This window comes from Nipponia nippon, unplaced genomic scaffold (assembly GCF_047370975.1).
Source record: "Nipponia nippon isolate SJK-2023a ecotype South Korea unplaced genomic scaffold, ASM4737097v1 scaffold_20, whole genome shotgun sequence".
In the NCBI taxonomy this organism is placed as follows: domain Eukaryota; kingdom Metazoa; phylum Chordata; class Aves; order Pelecaniformes; family Threskiornithidae; genus Nipponia; species Nipponia nippon.
In genome coordinates, this window is record NW_028262337.1 from 5,439,359 (window position 1) to 5,459,723 (window position 20,365).

The window sequence follows — 20,365 nt, forward strand, 5'->3', positions numbered from 1 at the left end:
TCTGACTTTTGGCCAGCTGAAGCGAGAGGAGGTTTTCTGCTGAGCTCAGAGGGTACTGAGCCTGTCCCTTTGGTTAATGTCTTTTGTCTAGCCTAGCCAACTTTATCTTTCTCCAGGGAAGACTTCCTTATCTAATCTCTTATGGAGAAGGTTACAGGATAAATATGTATACACATTCTCTAATTTAGTGAACAGATTAAGTCCAGATTTTACTAACGTGTGCCTGGCGGTCCCATTCTAGTAAAGAAGCAATAAATGCAGAAAAATACATCTGTGGAATAAAAACCAGCAGAAGGTATTGCCTGTCTGCAAAGTTTACTGTCCCATAAGCTTGTCAATAAAAGAAAGATCTTTTGAGTGTTATATTAGGTGGGACAGAAAAGTACTATTTTGGAGAGAGGGCTTTTTCAACCAGTTTATTTCACTGGGTGCAGTTCTCTTCTTGTCAGCTCCGATTTCCCTCCAGTGAAGAAGTCTGGCTTTAACAAAGAAGTCTTTGGGGGCGTTACATTTTTATGGATGACTTCAGACTATAGAGATTGCAGAGGATAGTTTCCTTTGTGCTATCTTGCTTGCAAGATAAAGAGAGTCCAGAATTAGCGATCTCTTCAAGGTCATATAGATACGTTTCCAAGGAAGTTATCTTCTGCACCCTGAGGTCGTGCAGGCTCCTCAGATTAGGGGTTTTCATAGGGTATGTGGTTAGACATTCTGGGAAGGAACCATGAGGAGTTTTATCTTTCAGAGAATACCTTTTCCTGAACTTTTGTGCTGTTTCTTTGTTTTCCTCTTACTCTTTGGAGTGGCCTTGAGCTACAGGCATGTTTTGGGGGAATACTTTCTGATTCGGGACAATGTATGTAGTCGTTAATGAGTTACTGCAAAAATACCTTCAAGCCCGCTTAGTTAAGTATTTCTGAGAAGCAGTTGGAGAAGTCTCTCTGCGTCCCCAGGGGAAGAAAGAGTGGTTTTGATTTTGGTTTTGTGAGGAGTTTTGAGGGCAGTAAGAAATTATAAAATGAAGTGCTATGCAAGACATTTAGTGCAGTTTGCCATAATCTGCTTTTTGACCAACAAAACCAGTTGTACTGCTTAAAAGTTACTTATTTTTACTGCCCCCCCCCTTTTTTTTTCAACCTTTGTCATTGCAGTTCCACCAGACACACCAGGAAATATTTCCTGCATTTATTACTTTGATGCTGAACTTACCTGCACCTGGACTTCAGGAAGAGAAACAAATCTTTTGACAAACTATACTCTTTACCGAAAACTGTAAGTATAGGATATACTGGGAACTGGGTTGCTGGGTTGAGACCACTAGCCCCCTTCCCCTCATATCCTGACTTTCTGTTTAAAGAAAACCTGGAAACATCATGGAGTTACGGCATTTCCTCAGTAAATTCAATTAATTTGGGGTTGGTAATGATTGAAAAAAGTTACAATCTGATACCTTTTTAGTATGCTGTATAAAGGAAATGAGCATTCTGAACCCAATATTCAGTAGACAGATGTTTACATCAGAATTGATATTCACTTGTTTCCTTGAAGTAACATGACTAATTAGATCAAAAGCTGAGTGAGCCTAGGTACAAATGGAGAATGGAGGCACTTTGTGGGAGTGATACCCAGAAACTTTCTGTGTTAATAACTATTGCCCTTTAAAGTAAAGATTACTTCCTCCTCTACTTGAAACAATTCCCAGTTAAACCTATTAAAGACCCTGTTATTCCGCTTGACGCCAGTATGGTTTAACCTAGGGACCTTTGGAGTCATAAGGTTTCAGTGAAAGAATCCAGAGTTAGTTGTCCTTCTTGCATTGCTCACATCTGGGGATTTGTATTTACAAATACAAATCATGTAGTCTCATACTTTTTAGTGTTTTTGTGACCCCAGTATGGAAGCATAAATACTTGATTCTTTCAAATTCCATTAGATTTTAAATATTGTTTACGAGCTTACTTTTTCACAAGTTACTGTGAAAGTGATGTAATCAGTGTTGTTTCAAGGCAGATCTCAGATACAATTTTGAAGGTGATAGCACAGATTTTTTCACAAATATACTTGTGGATCTGTTGTTCATAATAATGCTGCTTGTAGTGCTCTGCCTAATCAAGACTCTAGGTAATATGAGTTCATGAAGAGTTCTCTAAAATGTCTAAAATTATTCTTGAGAACTGGAAGGAATTCAGACTCCAAAGGAGACACTTTCTTATTGTAAGTTATGCTAGTGTGTGGTATCTTTTTTATTTAAATGGTAGGGCAGGAAAACATCTTTAGTTTTATCTCCATTTCAGGCTTGACATTTTGGGTTTCTACCTTCATTTGGTGGAACTTTCTTGCTCCTTCTAGTGTTTCTATGTTTTATAACTTAGCTGAGTTTGTGAAACCATAAACTAGAACAGCTATTGAAAGTAAGTTTCAATATTGTTCCTTCTTGTACCAGTACAAATTCTTCTTTAACCACACAGTGAATTGGATTGCAGAACTATTTCCAGTAAAATCTAACCGTTAATTTTAATCCAGATAACTCCCCAGCTGAGTTTACCATATGACTACAAAAGCACTGGTAAGGGGGGGGCAGAGAGTGTGAATGGAAACAAACAGCTATGCATGTTAGGGAAGGTAGGACTGCTTCCTTTCGCAGCAGTGCAGGCTTACACTAGCTTAAAAATGTTCATGAAATACCAGCCTCAGAGTGTTTTTTGAGTTACATGAATGATCTGCTTCCTTATTGCATAATATGAAATATTTAACACAGGCCCCATATATGAGTTTTATTTGTTGAAGAATTTCTGTGTGGGTCGGTAAAATGAAACAAATTTTGTTAGTTTTGCATCCGACACTACTTATTATGAAAGTATATGCTGTAAAGACAGCATATTACCAGCATGTTTTTTCAGGAAAACCTGTCATATTTCTTTTACCTTGTAATAGCTTGGAAGTGGTACAATTTGGCTTTTCTTTTTTTCTGTATTTAAAAGATGAATAAAAGCTTGTTATCACACAGTTCCATGTGGCATGTGTTACAAGCTATATCTATCTATTTTTAAAGGAGTTCTTGTGTGGAGTTCCATGATTTCACTTCTCTTTGAGATTTTAATCTAAAATAATAATAGCATATGGATACCGTATTAAGGCATTTTTGATCTTCATTACTGCTTCCGGAAAGTTGTCTTACTAATTGCAATTAAAACTAATTGAGTATGTGCAGGCTATTTATATGCATTTGCAGGAGCAGTGCAATTAGGAAAGAGCATTCATTTGCACAAACATATCATCTAAGGAGATGTTCACTGGTGAAAATGTCCTGCAACCTCAGAAACATTTAAATAATAATTAAATAGTAACGCAACAATCAGTTTGAGTTATTCTAAGAGAATCCACTAATTTCTAGCTCCTTTTATTTTTCTCTTTTGTTTTTTAGGATGACAGAAGGAAGGGTGACTCTTCCAAACGTAGTGGGCTCCTGCCAAAGCAAAACGGAATCATGTTCATTTTATTATCCAGATACTCCATATAGTAGTTCTTTTTGTTTTCAGGTGAAAGCTGAAAATGTTTTGGGTGAAGCCTCATCAGATTGTGTTCCTATACCTATGGAAAAAATAGGTAATAAAAAAAAGAGAGTTATATAAAGATAAAGTAGTGTATGTTGAGCTGACTGCACCCACCCCAATTCTTTTTCCCTCCCTATAGCATACAAGTTAGAGAACTCTGAAACAAATTATGTAATCAAAGTTGGTTTATATAGCAGAAAATAATGAAAAAATAATTTTTCAATATAATAGTTTTGAAACTATTATTTGGATTTCATTTGGTTTTAAATTGGTTTCAGTTTTGAAGTGCCATTTAATTTTAATTGTTAGCTAAAATTATGAAGTCTCTGAAATTACATTTAGGATTTGATAAAATGTTTCATCCTTCCCATTTTTTTTTATCAAGATTCGGATGCTTCCAGTTCGGTTGAAGCAAGTCTCTTGTTATGTTTTAATTGATGGCCTTTCCATGTAAAATTCTTCGACTGGGTTGGTGGTACAGCAGCAATTTTCAGCAGTTTGTTGGTCTTACAGAGAGGTGGTGAAAAATGATAATGTGCTGTATTCATACTATGAAATGTCTTAACTACAACAATATTTTTTTAAGCTAATGTCTGACGTATCCATTATAAATTATTAAGTTTTTAATTATTAACAAGTAAAGGCCATATACTAAAACTTTTTGTCAACCTAAGCAGTACTTGGACTGTACTTTTGTATTTTGAGTGGTACTAGATGTCAGTGCAATATCTGGCTGTAAATGAATAGTGACATTATAATTTCTCCAGGTCCACCCATCATTTACTCTGCTATTGTACTTTCTGGTTAGGAACGTTAAAAACCCACATGTTCTGCAGTTCCCAGGAGCAAGAATAATATTTTGTCTACCTCTTCTCCCTCTGCACTGTGCTGGATTTTCCTCTGTTAATTTTGGTGTAGCTAATCAACAACACTTTTAACCGAGTATTCTTGCTGCAGCACTCTGTCAGCTCTCCAGCCACGTGCTCCTTTATTCCTGGTGTTCAGACCTGCTGTGGCTCCTCATTACTTTCCATATCCTCTGTACCAGCCACCTCTTTTCTCAGTGCTAATCCATTCTTTTCCCATCATCTCCTTCACGCTTCTCTCCCCCTCAAATTCTTTTCAACTGAGTTCTTCCCCCATCTGCAGTTTGGACTTGACTTTGGCATCCCAGCTCCGCTTCGTTTCTCTTCCCTGCTGTTGTCGCTGAGTAGTACTCTTCAGTGCTGACACAGATGAAAGAAATCTGCACATCTGTTTGAGAGTGGCTTTGTTAGCATTAAATCAGTTATGTGTGCAACCTCTCTTATAGATAACTTCCCATATGTAGAGTTATGTCTATAAAATAGACCATCATGTGAATACTCTGATAGGGTGTACGTTATTGGGATAATAATTAAACTTACTGGAATACAAATAGGTGGAGCAATTTTGAACTTTTATAGAAGCATTTTACCCTGTTAATGTTTTTGTTTCTCCATTCTAGAGAAATTTGAACCTCCTGAAATACTTTCAGTTAAAAAAATCACTGGTATAAAGCAGATGCTTACAGTAACCTGGAAAATGCCTGAGAAGATTATCTCTTCACAAGATTTCATTTGCAAGGTTCAATACAGAAACTTGTATTCAAACTCTTCGGTAAGCTACATAAATTTTCTTCTGAATGTTAGCTTCTTTGTGACTAATTTCTTAATGTTATAAAAAGCTAAATAGAAAAAAGGCAACAAGTAGTTGGAAATAATGATTGAAACCTTGTTATTTTAGTGGAGCATAATTAAGTATGCATGATCTTAAGATCATTGCTTTGTTGTCTAGGATTAATTGTTCTCTTGCTTTTGATCAATGTCTGTTTTGGTACATACCATACTTCTGACCATATTTCTGTGAAAGGCTAAGGGATGACCCAAAGGCTAAGGGATTATATACACAGTCAGTCAAAATATTTTGTTTTCCTGTCACATTCTGGTGAAGAAAACAGCATTTACTCCTAACCACAATAGTTGAATCAGATTAAGATGGACTAACAATACATTAATTTTGAAGTGAATTAAAGTATAAATTTTGCAAGATGAAAAATAAGGGAAGTTATTTTTCTGAGTTTCTTTCTGATCCTTAAATGGAACTGTTATAGAAAAAAAAAACAACAGTATTTAGTTATTTGCTTCTTTCAGATGGCCTGTTCCAATGCTCCTCAGTGTGGAAGTGATTCTTTTTGCAATCTTACTGTTTCCTTTTCTAAATTTAAGAATGGGCCAGGTTACTTGGTTTGTTTTGTTTTTTTTTTTTTTTGAAGTTCATTAAACTGAGATGTCTGCCTTGACCTTACTATTTTATACTTTAAATGTGTAATTCTGGGAGAGAATAATTCATTAGGGTAACTAATAGTAGTCCTCAGAGCTTTAAAAATGTTCCTGATACTAAAGATGTTTCTAATTAGTATCCTCCTCACGTTCTCATGGCAAGCATCTTTACTGTAGATATGGCACATTAGTTGTTGGATTCAGGATATAATATTCGGGATGATCTGATGGGCAGGATGGCTCAGGTCCACCTGGGATATTAGAAACGGAACTAATATTTATTTGAAAGACCTATTCAAGATGTTTATCCCTTTGGAGTCAAGACACTGATGTCCTTGTGATGCGTACATGCATATGAGATCCTTCCCAAATGTTGAAAACAGTCATGTTTTTGCAGAGTTACAGCATTATTGTGTATTGTGTCTATTTGTCAGCACCTGCATAAAAAATCACCTGTTTACTTTTTCCACCATCAAATACAATCTACATACATTTTCTTCCTCAAACTTACCTGCATTTTTCCACAGACATTCTAGAGGAAAAATAGTAGCCGTGATCAGTAAAGGCAAAAATCCAGTGAGTTTAGTTCTGTAGGATCTTAGACAGGCATGATTCATAGTTTTATCTGTAGCCGGTCCAATGGTAATGGCCAACAAAGACAGCCTCAAACCATCAGTTAGATATGGGAGCTGTTTTTCTGTCTGTCAGCACATATATGCAAAAAAAAAAAAAAATTGTTTGAGCAAATGACAGATATTTCCTTGACCTTTTAAGCCTTCCTACCAAAACAATCTAAATAGTTTCCTGTGAACTGTTTTTGCTGAGTGAAAAATAGATGACCTATCTTTCTACTTGCATATACTAAATTTCTAATTATAGTTAAATATTGTTAACAGCCTTCTGGCAAGTAACTAAAAGCTACTCTGGGGTGTCTGCAATCCTGTGTCAGGTTCTGCACGAGGTTTTGAAGCCCTTCTTATTGCAGGTTGGCTAAAGAGTCTGTCACCTAGCAGTGTTTTGCAGATCCCTGAATTCATTGTCATGGAAGAAGTTTTCTATGTTTGACAATGAGTTTCTTGAGATCAGAATGGACTAAAATTTTGAGTTTCATTAGGCAGTGCACTTCCCATTATGGTGTTCAAGGGAGTGGGTGTCTGTATTTTGTATTGTTACAGTTTGATTCACTTTCCATTGGAAGGTTCCACGGGTGGAAGACAAGAATTTCTTCACAGGTTTTTGGCCCTGATGTTGTAAATCGACATGACATCACTACTTCAGTTTGGCTCCCAAGAGGGAATCTTCCTTATTCTAAAACTTACCCTTGCTGACCTTCTTAGAATTTAACTAGCTTTAACATTTATTTTAGCGTCTTTCTGTTTCAGTCATCTCAAATTTGACAGGAGGAGAGTTGTTAATTATTGATTAATTTTTGCAATTTGGAAGAGAAGACATTAATGTTGGTGTAGTGATTATGTCAGTCCTTCTGTACACAAACACTTAAATCTTTCTGTAGTTCCTGTTGTTTTCTTCTACTTCCTGTTGTCAGTCCAGCTGAGCTGATTCATCAACTCCAATTCCAATTTTCATGTCTTCTTTCACCTTTTGTTTTGGAACAACAATCTAGCTTCTGACTTCCATCAGTGAGATGTGAGTGGGCTCCTTTTAAGAGAAGGAAATTACTCACCTTGTCATTACTTTTCCAGTAAGATATTGCATCAGTTATTTCATAGAATCATAGCATCATAGAATCGTCAAGGTTGGAAAAGGCCCTTAAGATCATCGAGTCCAACCATTAACCTAACACTGCCAAGTCCATCTATACCATGTCTTCGAGCACCACATCTATCTGTTCTTTAAATACCTTCAGGGATGGAGACTCAACCACCTCCCTGGGCAGCCTGTTCCAATGCTTGACCACCCTCTCGGTGAAGAAGTTTTTCCTAATACCTAACCTAAATCTCCCCTGGCGCAGCTTGAGACCGTTTCCTCTCGTCCTGTCACTCATTACTAGGGAGAAGAGACCGACCCCCACCTCGCTACAACCTCCTTTCAGGTAGTTGTAGAGACCAATAAGGTCTCCCCTCAGCCTCCTCTCTCCAAACTAAACAACCCCAGCTCCCTCAGCCGCTCCTCATAAGACTTGTGCTCCAGACCCTTCACCAGCTTCGTTGCCCTCCTCTGGACACGCTCCAGCACCTCGATGTTCTTCTTGTAGTGAGGGACCCAAAACTGAACACAGTACTCGAGGTGCAGCCTCACCAGTGCCGAGTACAGGGGCACCATCACCTCTCAGTATTTCTCATACTCTTGTCTTCCTTCACTGCTTAAAGGCTTCATCTTCTTTTTTTCTTTTTTTTTTTTTTTTTTCCTTTCCTTCTCTTGGTACCAGAATTTTCTGTGTTTTCATTGGTCTTTTCATTTTAATCATATGCTGATAATCTTTGGGATGGCCTACAGCCATACTGTTACATGGCTAAGAGCTAGAAGTCCCTGTAACTCAGAAAAGAAAAACAAGAAAAGAAAGAAGTACCTAGCTGGCTCACAAGCTGCAGGTGATCAGTGCTTCCACAGGGATGCTTCTGCTGTGAGGTGGAGCTGTATCCAGGACATCATGGTGATACTGGCTTTACCAATACCTGGTTGCTTCCCGGCAGTGGGAGCTGCAGTCATCCAGCACCTCCGGTGCCAGCACGGCTAATCCAGAATCGCGTGAGTGCTACACACGGTTCAAGCCATAGGTCAGTCAGTACAGACCTAATTTTGGCTTGGCTTTCTCAAACCCCAGAGTTTTACGGGAAGAATGAAGATGCTACACAGAAAAATGAAATATGAAACAAGTAATTTTGAGTTTCAGAGGAGTGAGGTGGGAAACGTGAAAACTGCATCCTTTGTGGGTTTTTTAAAAGCTAAGTCATATATCCGCATGCGATTTTATACCACATAATTTTTGTTCATGTATCTGCTTTCAGGAATTTGTCACTGTCCCACTGAATTCAGCAGAGAAAACAGGGTCGTGTAATCTCACAGGTCTGTGGGACTCCACAGAATATTCAGTTGCCATTCAGTGTCGCAGTGTTGTGTCAGTATTCTGGAGTGAATGGAGTAGAGGGAAAACAGCAAGCACAGAAGAGAAAGGTAGGCTAATTATTAAGTTGGTTTTTGGTTATACTTTGGGGCATTAGGATTTAATAATGGAAAACTGTATTTTCAGCATATTATCATTCCATTCAATTGAGAATTCTGTTGTTTAAACAGAATACCTGTATTTTCTTTAAATATAGAAGAGGGAAAACTGAAAGACAAGAGCAAGGAGTGGAGGAGATTTGAAAGGTGATACAAATAACATAGGGCTAAGGAAGAAAGTGGGTGAATAGATGGACGGTGAAGAAAGGAAAAATTAAGAGTGTAGATGGAGAGTGAACATTGCTAAGTAGGATAGTACAAATGTCGTGTAGCAAGTATGTCCAATAAAATGAATTATAAGTAGAGAAATTAAATTGCCTGTTATAAAACAAGGCTAGAAAATCTCCTCTAGAACTTAACAAATAAAAGAAAGCAGAAGGAAACTGATGGAAAGAGAGAAGCTGTACTAATTAGGGAAAAAGGTACATTACACAAGGGAAAACTTTTTAATAAGTTGCTCTCAGACTGTATTTTTGAAACCTTTTGATTTTTCTTACCATATTACACTATCTTTTTAATATAACAACAAATTTCAAGATATTTTTGTCTTTAAACAGCTCCTTCAGAAAAAGTGGATTTGTGGAGGGTTATTGAGTCTTCATACTCAGCTGGAAGTAGATCTGTATGTCTTATGTGGAAGGTATACATTCATTTTGTGAATTGATAATCATATTGGTATCCTGCAGCTGATGTTGCATTGAAGTATTTCAGTGTTTTAGGACATATAACTGCCAGGGGTTTTTGCTGTCATCAGAAAAAAACTTCACTGAACTAAAGCGGAATTGAACAGGCTTTTGTTTACTAAACAGTAGATGAACAGAGTTTTGTAACCTGTGCAGAAAGGAAGGGTTTAATTGCATTCAGATCACTGGAAAATCTGATCGAAAGTCCTTACAACCACTCTTAAATAACACAGCTTACCAAATCTGTGTTTAAATTCATTGTCATCTTCTAGTAGAGTGACTAGAGGCTCTTTGCTTTTCAAATCTCAGTATTTGACTTCTGAACCTTTCCTTCAATGAAATTGTTGCAGCTGACTGTCCTGAAGATGGGACTGAAGAAAGTACCTTGCTTTTCTAAGTATAGTACAATCATTCTGTAATTTGATCTGGACTTTTCAATACAGTATATACTTTTGATTATACAAATAACACTGTGAAACACTTACTACTGCATATTTTTTTAATAGCCATTAAACAGCTTTCCACCTTCTGGGAGAATTCTAGGCTACAAAATACAGTATTTTCCAGAAAACAATGCTCCACTTAAAATGACAAACATCTCTACTAATCAGAAAATTAGTTTGCTTTTAAATGAAGAGGCGTATATAATATCTATTACTGCCTATAACTCTGCTGGAAATTCTCCTGAAGCTGTTTTGAGGATTCCATCAACTGATGAAAAAGGTAAGATTTTTCTCAATATCATGATATATTTTTCTCTTTAACAAAAAAATGATCTTCCTGACATCTATTTAAATTCTGTTATAGCAGAAGTAAAATTGTGCTAAGGACTTTGTCATACATCTATATATATAGAACTGTATTATGTACAAAACTGTGTAGTCCATTACTTTTTACTAGAACAATATTATCTAGTGGTTGTATTTTGCTATCACATACCATGTTTTTGTTATAGATGATCATTGTTGGGGTTTTTGTTTTGAGATATAGTTGTTAAGATATCAGCACTTTCTGATGTCGTATTAGAATTTGTTTTATTACTTTATGAGGATTTTTTGGTTTTGTTTTTTTGACCCAAATAGGGTCCATATAGCTCCCAAATAGGTTTATAGAGTCCCACCTAATTCTGTCATATCCTTCTACTAGGTCATAAAATTGGTTACCACAGGGCATTATTGCAGTGCATTTAACAACATAATTCAAAGATGTGTTTAATAGAAGTCCCTAAGATATGTCAGTGGAAGCAGAGCGAGAAAGATTGTGTTTGTTCTCATTTCATATGCATTCCCAAAGTACCCCATCCCACCCACTGCCAGGGTCAGGAAGCTGGTCTGCTCTAGCACAACAGTTGTGTTCTTTGGCTCTTACACCTAATTCTGATATCTCTGTGGGCCTTATATTGCAACATCGTGCTGCCCACCCATATTCTGGAAGAGAGGTTGCGTTTGACACACTGGAGTCACTTCTCCTACATCAGTTTTTCATGAAATAAGTGCAAGTGTCCCCCTGGAATTGCTCAATGAAATTCCAGTGTAATCAGAAAACTGGATATGTAGGCGTGATGTCATCTTGTCCTGGACATTGCTGACTACCTCTCTATCCACTTCTGTATCCCACAATGAATGTTTTTCTGATTTTTTCCATGCTGTGAGACATACTTTTTTTTCCCTACATACATCTCTTTTCCCTCTGCTTCACTAGGTCTTTTTTCCCCTCTGTTTTGCCAGGTTGGGTTTTCACTCAGACTTTCATTACCTCTGTTCTGCAGGTTGATGGTTCACTTTTGCTTCACTGTCATTCATGACCTTGCTGACTTTATTTACTGTTTTCCTATTGCCTTTGTCATCTCAATCAAAACTTGCCTATCTGCACTACCTGTAAAATAGGTATTAAATTGGTTTGTAAAATTTTACTAACTGTAAAATTCAGATCCTAAAAGGGAGACTGGTCTTTGATTCTTGTGTATGTAAATCTCCTTGAGTATCATCTCCTCAATCCCCACGCCCTACCCCTTTTCATTGTAACAATTCTTATATGCTTCATTTTAAAGTATTTTGAGTACATGCATGTGAACATAGGTATAAAGTAACTTTTAAAACTTTTTTTTCAACGTTGACTAAGTCCCATACTCTTCTAAAGAAGCAATCTCAGCTTGCTATAATTGAATTGTTTTCTTACTGCAGTTTTTATGAAGATAGAATACTAACATTTGCTGTTAAATTTTTAGCTTCTCAGATTATTGAAACGGTGCGGACCTTTACAACAGAGGAAGAAGTGGTTGTGGAATGGATAGCCTCTGAACCAGAAGTAACCGAATATGTAGTTGAGTGGTATGAGGAATTGGGGACAGATCCTTTTGTTAGATCATGGCAATATGTATTAAATTCTACAACCTGGAAAACTAACAAAAGTATGTTCATTTATCAGTTACAGCTGTAACAATGTACATATATATATATGTATTTATGTATATTCATTTATAGGTAAAGCAGAAAGAATAAACAAGGATGAACTCATCCAGCCTTCCTCTGACCATTTTAAAAAATAACAGTATTATTACGTGCTTTATTGAAATCTTTGCATGTAATTTAATAGCAATTTTAACTCTCTCAAATTTTCACACAACATGCAAGATGGTGTTTGCTCCCATATAAGATTAGGCTACAGATTTCATGTTTAAGCACTTCTGTGGCTTGATCTTATGCCATGAATCTTCCAGCAGGGAGGCGTATGACAGATGTACACTATTTTAGCAGAGAAATCTAGAACCAAAAAATGAATTTGAAGATGGGAAAAGATCATGTGCCTTCATGTGTGTTAGAGAGAGAACAAGGAACCTGAAAGAGGATTTGAGGGAGAATCCTACTTTAAAATAAGCAAGTGGAGTGATTGGTCAATCTGGCATGTTAAATATCACATTATCGTATATGTATTATGACCTAAGGCATTTCTAAGAGGTTTCAGTGGCCTTATGATGCACTGGCAAATAGGTGGGGATCTGCACACTTTTTTGTTTTAGAGGCTGACGTTTTTTAACAGATAATTTCTCTAAGTAGTAGTGTTTTGGCTATGTGTATGCAGTTTCAATGAAAAACCAAACAGTGTACAGAGTTCAAGATGTGCAAGAGCAAAACTGAATGTTGATGTCAATGCGAATATTCCATGCACATTACCTTTAGCTAATGAAATGCATCTGCTTTTCTTTATACATTTGGACTTTTTTTTTTTACAAACACAGGAATGATGATGAAAATGTTTAATATAATATATGTAATATATGTGATAAGTGAATTTTGGATTATTAGTTCTTTGGTTCTCCATTAGTGAAATTAAATTTATCGAATATGAAAGCAGTTCTTGTTCATATAAGGATCTTTCTGAATCCTAAATCAAGGAAAAAGAATTTCCAAAGTTTTCAGAGGACAAGTACCCTGCATTTTCTAGAGTGAAAAGGAACATGCATTTCATTAATGATGAATATAGCTAGCTTGCCCATGAAGTTTGTGTTACTGGCTCAGACAGCACCAATTTAACTACTGTTTCTGTGCTACAGTAAAACAAATTAAACAAAAATCTGCTTGAAGTAAAATTCAAGAACAGTTTATTACACATTGAACTGAGATGGGTGAGTCTTGAGTCTTATGCTGAAAATTGCACTATTGCAGCAATTTACTGTGTGGAATAAATGCTATTTGTAGCTGTTCTCTCTCTCTCTCTCTAAAAAACCCCCTTTCCTCCTCAGCATTATTAGCAGATCTTTGTTTACCCTAAGCACAAGTCACATTAGAAATGCCAAGGCAAATTCAGACTTACTGTTACTCAGGCCTGATTCTGGCATTCTTTTGTGGAATTATTTTAAGGATGACATGTAGGCCATTATAACTTTTGCTGGGTTGCAGTAGGTTTAAGGGACTGAAAAAGCAGCAGAGACCTGATACAATGCAGGGATGTGTCGATAGCCATTATTCTTGCTCAACAAGCTGCAGAGGTTGAGGAGGAATGGTCTAGGAAACCCTTGATGCTGGTTCACGCCATGGGGTGTAAAGCTACAGATGCGTCCTCGCAGAGTTGATGAGAGTTGCTTGTAAGTAGGGGGTGCACCCTGTTGATTACTTGGCTGCTGGATTGTTCAGAGTCCAAAACTTCATTTCCAGAAGCTTGAACTATGTCTTGAAACATATAAAGTTCTACTGCAGAGATTTCACTTGTACAATTGTACTTTTGAGTCAAGCTGCTTAGAAGCAGACCTGCAGTTGGTATAACTGGAACATCAACGTAGAGTTAAAAGCTGGGTCTCCGTTGTGCCTTTTAAGCTGTTTGATGCATGAGACAAAACTCTCTTCTACAGGACAGTAAACCTAAAGATATATGAAATTAAAAGTATTCCTGGAAGTATCATTTTATACTGGTTATTTGAAAATAAAAAATTCCTTTAACACCTCAGACTCTTAAGAAATAAATAAGTGGCTTTGTATAGAGAAGCTGTATAAGGCTGAAGTATGATTACCCATTCAAAGTATGTCTAGTGAAAAATGAGTCAGAAACCAAGTGCTCTTATGAATACTACTAAATAAAATTCATTACGTTAAGGGCAGTAATGAGCATTCGAGGCAATAAATATATATTGTGCTTGCTAAAAAGTTGAAGAAAATAGATGTCTGTAACAGTATATTTAGAACTGCACTGTGATTTATTCTTCTTTCATTGTATTAATCTCACATAGAGAATTGCATGTAAGTATTCCTTTTTATCCTTTACAGAAAACTTTAAACCATTTATATGCTATAACATCTCAGTGTATCCTCTCTGTGGAAATAAAGTAGCAGCTCCATATTCCATACAGACTTATGTTCAAGAAAAAAGTACGTATTTTAAACTAATAATGTTGTGAAAGGTGTGTTGTGGTCTGTCTCTGAGGGTGTATTATCTTTGAGCAATTTGGTACTGGCATTACTGAAGGAGAGATGTAGATGCTGGGAAAAAAACAGGATTCTGGCTTCCTGATTTCTGTTCATGGATCAGCTACTGAATTGTTCAGTAAAGAAAATTTGCATCTTGTGATACAGGTACATTGCTGCTTGAATGCACTCATCTGTTGTAAAGTTTACATCCTGTACACAAAGCACTTGGAAAGAGTGTAGCCACAAATATGAAACAGTTCTGTATACCGGTTATCTCTTAAATGTTACAGCTCGATTAGGTATATAATTAGATGCACTTTTAATGCTTGACAGCATTTATCAGTCCTAGTATATGAGGAGATTCTACTCACAGAATAAAATGGATGGTTTGAAAAGCTTGCTTTTTGTTAAATTTTATAATGTAACAAAATATTTGCAGTCCTGCACATAAAAAAGTGGTAAGAAGCCATGACATTTGGAATTGGATAGAAACTGTGGATGGAATAGTGTTTGGGGGGGGGGGAGGGGAGAAAGGTTTTTTTATTTGTAGAAGTTTAATGTGAATTCAGTGATTTATACAGCCAGCTGTAAGCATTTAGTTTACAGGTAATTTTAAGATTTCAGGTGAAAATGTCCATTTGTGTGTGTGCCTATATAGGTCTATGTAGGTGTGCACGCACACATAGTACAATGCACTACTAGACAACATTAATTACTAGGAGGAGGTAATGGAGTATTGTATGTTTGAGTAATGCTAGCACAATTAGAACTTTGTTTTGAGTGCTTTCCTGTTTATAGGGAGCTGTGAAAGTAATAAAGGTTGTCAGAGAAGGGGAAGGAAGATACTTGTTTTAAAACTGAAGCACAGAGAACTCTTGCTTCAAAGTTACAAGCAATGCATGTGAGGTTGTATTGTATAAGTAGAAAGACTTTGTCTAATGTAATGGGCAAAGACTGGGGGTGCTGGAGACCCCAGTTGAATCTCAGCTGAGCTAGAAACATCCTGCATACACAGTGACCTTGCACCTGAGTTCCCCCATAAGTGCATAAGGATGTTTTACCTCTTGATCTCTCTCTGATGTTGTGAGGATAAAGCCTGTTAATGATCTCGAGGTATTTGGGTGCAGTAATGCTGAGAACTATGCAAGCACCTGAATAGATGACAGGAAGTATGATCAGAAGAAATCACACATTAAGGAGGGTGTGAAAAGTTAAGGGCTATATCAGAGCACTAAGATGACATATTTAATTGTACCTTTGTTGCTGCTAATGTTACTGGTATGTATGAAGTAACACAGATGGATAACATTGCGGTACTTCGACTATTTTACTACTTTTTCTAATTTATAATGCTTCTGTGTAGAGCCATCAGAAGGACCTGTGGCTGACACAGGCATTCCAGGGAAAAATGAAGTTACAATAAAATGGAAGGAGATTTCAAAGGATAAAAGAAATGGATTTATCAGTAACTATACAATATTTTATAAGCCTGAAGATGGACAAGAATTGAGTAAGTATACGTTAAACATCAATGCTCTCAACAGGGTTATGGCAATCTGCTGTCTGAAGATAGGTATTTTCATAGTTATTAACACACTTTTGTTGTTGTATGTTATAAATATGTCTGAAAACACTGGTACTAAAATGTGGTTTACATAAAGATGAAATTTTTTTTTTAGGTTTAATTGAAATGATAGGGTATTCTAGTGAATAGTCCCTGCTTTAATACTACACGTGTATTCTTGCTCAATTTCTTTGTTCTGAACTTTTGTACAGAACTGCTTGCTCTCAGTTAATCTTTTTTTACTATTAGTATTCTACTACCCATGGTAGTACAGCCATGACTCTTGACCACATCGTCCTTTCTGCTTCTCAGATGCATACCTGATGGTTCTCCAAGTGATATATTTAGTCAGCATATGGCAGCACTATCATTCTTCTTCCCTTTCCAGACCAAGATGGAAACTCATATGAGAGGCTTTTTGCAGATTGTTCTCTGTTAACAGCAAAAATAATCAAATTTGCAGGATTATGCCAAATTAGGGAGTATTATTTGTCAGATACTTGCTGTTTTCCCCTTTTACATATGTACTAGTTTCCCTCCGTCTTCAAATTTCTCTTCCATTGTGACACACCTCTAAAGCCAATGGGAAAAGTCACAACAGAAGTAGAGGAGCTAAAGTGGAGCTAAAAATATATTGGAGAGTCATAGATCCTGTGCAGATTCATGAATTTGAACCTTGTGAGGGTTCAGTGAATTTGTAAGTTCCATGCATGTCCTTGGAAGGATGCCTTTCCTTCAGCTTCTGGAACAGTATGGTGGATTTTTTCTGGTAAAAATGTTTTTACAGTCAGTTTCGTAATAAAAGCAAAAGAGTAAATGGTAGCCAAGAAGCTAAAATAAGCTGCCAAGAAATAGTTTCTTTGGACATGTTTTTAGATTAATTTCTTCAAATGTGCTTGATTTTCTGCGCTTGGTATTGCTTTTCTGTTCTGGAGGCTGTAGCATAATTTTCTGAGCGTATTCTTAATCTTCTACCTCAGGAGTAGTATCCATACAAGGTGCCAGTATAATCCTATCTGTTCAGAACCTCTCTAGCCTAAATCTCAGCAGAATCTTTTATGAGAAGTGTTTCAGTGACCTAAGTTTGTTCTTCCTGTATAGTTTATGAAGAATGCTGTTGGATCATTCAGTGCTTCAGCAATGGTTCTTTTTTCCTCCTTTGTTTTAGACATCACTGTTAGCAGACATCTAACATAATCTTTTTTTAAAAAGATCTCAAACTTAGAAATCTCGTGATGTTTTCTGTTGCTTCTGGATATCCAGTTTGGAGCCAGGGCAAGAGTATTCTTGGTAATTTTTAAATTAGAAAGAGGAAGTTGATTATTTCTATCAGATTCAGTCCCCTATGTGAAATTTTCCTCCCATGTTGGTTTCTGAGTAATTTAATGCTGAGTGCTTTGTGTAGGGTCATCCTCAAGACATGCAGCCTCATGTTATGGAGCCATGTGTCTCCATATTACTTCTAACATAAAACAGACTATGCCCATTTTAGGGGTTCAGATTAGTTTCTTTAGGAAATTAGTTTTAAATAGCAACTCAAGGGAGTTAAATTTAAATGGCAAAACTCTACGGTACTGATGTTTTTTGAGGCTTCTTTGATGTCACATCTTTTCAGTGAGAATAAAACTTGGAGTTTGTGCCAACGTGACTTCACTGATAGACTTTTAACTCTAGAACTTCACTTTCCCCTCCTCGATTTAAGAGAAACTTAGTTTGTTTAATCGCAGGGCATATTGCAATATATCTGTTTCCTGAGTGTTTCTTGACTGAACTGAATGATGGCATGAGTTAGCTTTGACTTTATGGACCAGAAAAAGTTTTAGTGACTTTAATTTCACAATATGAACATGCTTTCAATACTGTTTGTATACAGAATGTTATGATATATGCCCTGCTTAAAAAAAATTCAAAAGTGAAGCACATGATACTAATTCCAGTAATGGAGAAGGTATTGGAAACGTTGAGTTCTATTCAGAAAATCATTTTGAAACTTGGAAAAAAATATTCCTGTTGATTTTGGGTTTCCTCTGACTATTGGTGTGTTATTCTGGTGCTGATAGATTGCATCCTTTTGGATGATCAATGTCTAACTGCATGTACTAGAAATACAGTTAAATTTCATGAGCTGCAGAAACTATTTTAGGTTCTTAATTTCTGAGCTTAGGTTCCAGGAAATAAAGTTCTCAAAGTACTATTTTCAATGATAAAATATAGTACTGGAGATCATAATTTGCCTATCTTTAATATTAGCAAAAAAATGTGTATTTATTTGTAAAAGTAAATACATAATGGTTTATTTTTTTGACCTAAACTTTTAAGTAGCATTGATAAACATTGGTCATTTCAGTTTTTTTCTCTCAAAGGACTGATAAGGTCAATTTGTATTTCAAGTGGTCTTTAAAATACTTTGTGATCTATCATTGTAGAAGTTTCTAAACAAGTGTACGCTTCCCTGATATAACACTGTTTTGTGTGTTTATTGACATAAATCTTCTCCTAAAAAGATGAAACAGTGAATTCTGATATTCTGCAGTACAGACTGAAGTCCTTACAGGCTAATACGCAATATACTGTCTATATCATGGCAAGCAATAAAGCTGGTGGAACCAGTGGAGAGCCAAAAACCTTCAAGACTTTGAAATTCAGTAAGTAATATTCCAGGTTAGTTACTACTATTTTAAAAACAGGTTTGGGAGTAAGAAATGTAGGACATTTTTGTTTAGTACATACGTTTGTTTTTTTTTTAAGTTAGTGTTATACAAAACAAGGAAGAATTAACAACACTAGCTGAATTTAACTCAGTTTCACTGATCATCTCACAGACTAAAACCTCAAGATTAGAAGTCAAAACCCAAAATCTTTATTTTGCTGTCAATAAAGCTGTGGAATACTATGGATATTTGTGAGAGGAACAGTTGTACGCTTTCAATTGTGGTATGGAATACCTAACAGTTTATTAAAAAGCAGACAGTTCCATCTGAGATACTAGATTTAGAATAGCTGTGCATTGCATTGCATCTCTTCTGCTATATAAGCTTAACTAATAAATGAGTGCACAGGTTGTGGCCAGTGTGTGTGTGTAAATATCTTTTCCTGTTTCTTACGATTTGTTTTAGCCAGATTTTACCAAGGAGGTAGGTATGATGGCTGCAGGTTAGAAGTTCACACGCTTCCTCATTTCTGCTTCTGGAAGAATGTTTTCAATACATACATATATTGTCATAGGGGTGGCCAAATTGAAATACAAAAAAGTGCATGAGCTATCCTTAAACTTGTCATGGGACTTGAAGCTAATTTATTTTTTACCTGTAAATTCATCTGCTATTTGTTTTGTAGTAACATGTAGAAGTGGCACTGTATGGCAGTTTTAGGTGACTCTAAACCAACAGGTACCCAGAGAGGTGGTAGACTCTCCATCCTAGATGACTTTCAAAGGTTGGCTTGGTATGACCCTAAGCAGCCTGATTCTAATTTTAAAGTTGGAAGAGGTGACCTACAGATGTCCCCTCCAATCTGAATTATTGTGTGATTCCACTAAATAAAGTGAATTTTAAAATGCAATACATCTATTCCTGACATATCCTGAGAAGTCTCATCATGAGCTGCTTTTCTGGCTCAGGAACTGTGACTTCTTGGATTCAAAATACTCATCTTTTAACACATCGTACAATGAGTACCTTACAGTATTCTGAGTAATTTTGGCTGGTTTTGACAGAGCTCTTCAGAACTGTGCTAATTAGGTGACTTGCAGGTTGAAAATTAGCTGTCTTAAGGGAATATACGAAGAAATGATAAACATCTGTGTTTTTTTCCCCCCCTCTAAAGATAAAGAAGATGTTATTTTCATTGCTCTACCTGTTGGATTAAGCATATTGTTTCTCTTAGGCCTTTGGATAACATGCATTTTGAAAAAACACGCGTGAGTACATTTTCTACCTCTAAAACTGAATGCAATCAGTTAATTTTAACTTGTAAAAGGCAAATTTTTATATATCTTATAAATGCTTTGTTGGGTTCCAAACCAATGTCAAATTAAGAAAATAAGCGATTGGAGTAACAAATAACTAAGCATACAGGTTATCTTGTAACTGCAGTTAATGTGCTATAGTTGAAAAATAAATATTAATTTTAGAAAGTGCAGTAAATCATAACAAAAGAAATAGGAGAAACAGATTTACAT

At 36.3% G+C, this 20,365-nt stretch overlaps 1 protein-coding gene across 7 annotated transcripts in view; it reads left to right on the top strand.

Annotated features, from left to right (window-relative positions):
* IL31RA (interleukin 31 receptor A) overlaps positions 1 to 20,365 on the top strand; it is a 42,925-nt gene that overhangs the window by 17,295 nt on the left and 5,265 nt on the right. For all 7 annotated transcript variants that reach the window (XM_087759781.1, XM_087759777.1, XM_087759778.1 and 4 more), the window contains 11 exons: positions 1,152 to 1,272; positions 3,425 to 3,606; positions 5,041 to 5,192; positions 8,824 to 8,989; positions 9,595 to 9,677; positions 10,227 to 10,443; positions 11,948 to 12,130; positions 14,481 to 14,582; positions 15,985 to 16,131; positions 18,690 to 18,830; positions 20,011 to 20,104. In XM_087759781.1, coding sequence (XP_087615907.1) covers positions 1,152 to 1,272; positions 3,425 to 3,606; positions 5,041 to 5,192; positions 8,824 to 8,989; positions 9,595 to 9,677; positions 10,227 to 10,443; positions 11,948 to 12,130; positions 14,481 to 14,582; positions 15,985 to 16,131; positions 18,690 to 18,830; positions 20,011 to 20,104 — 1,588 coding nt within the window. The remainder of the gene's footprint in view (positions 1 to 1,151; positions 1,273 to 3,424; positions 3,607 to 5,040; positions 5,193 to 8,823; positions 8,990 to 9,594; positions 9,678 to 10,226; positions 10,444 to 11,947; positions 12,131 to 14,480; positions 14,583 to 15,984; positions 16,132 to 18,689; positions 18,831 to 20,010; positions 20,105 to 20,365) is intronic.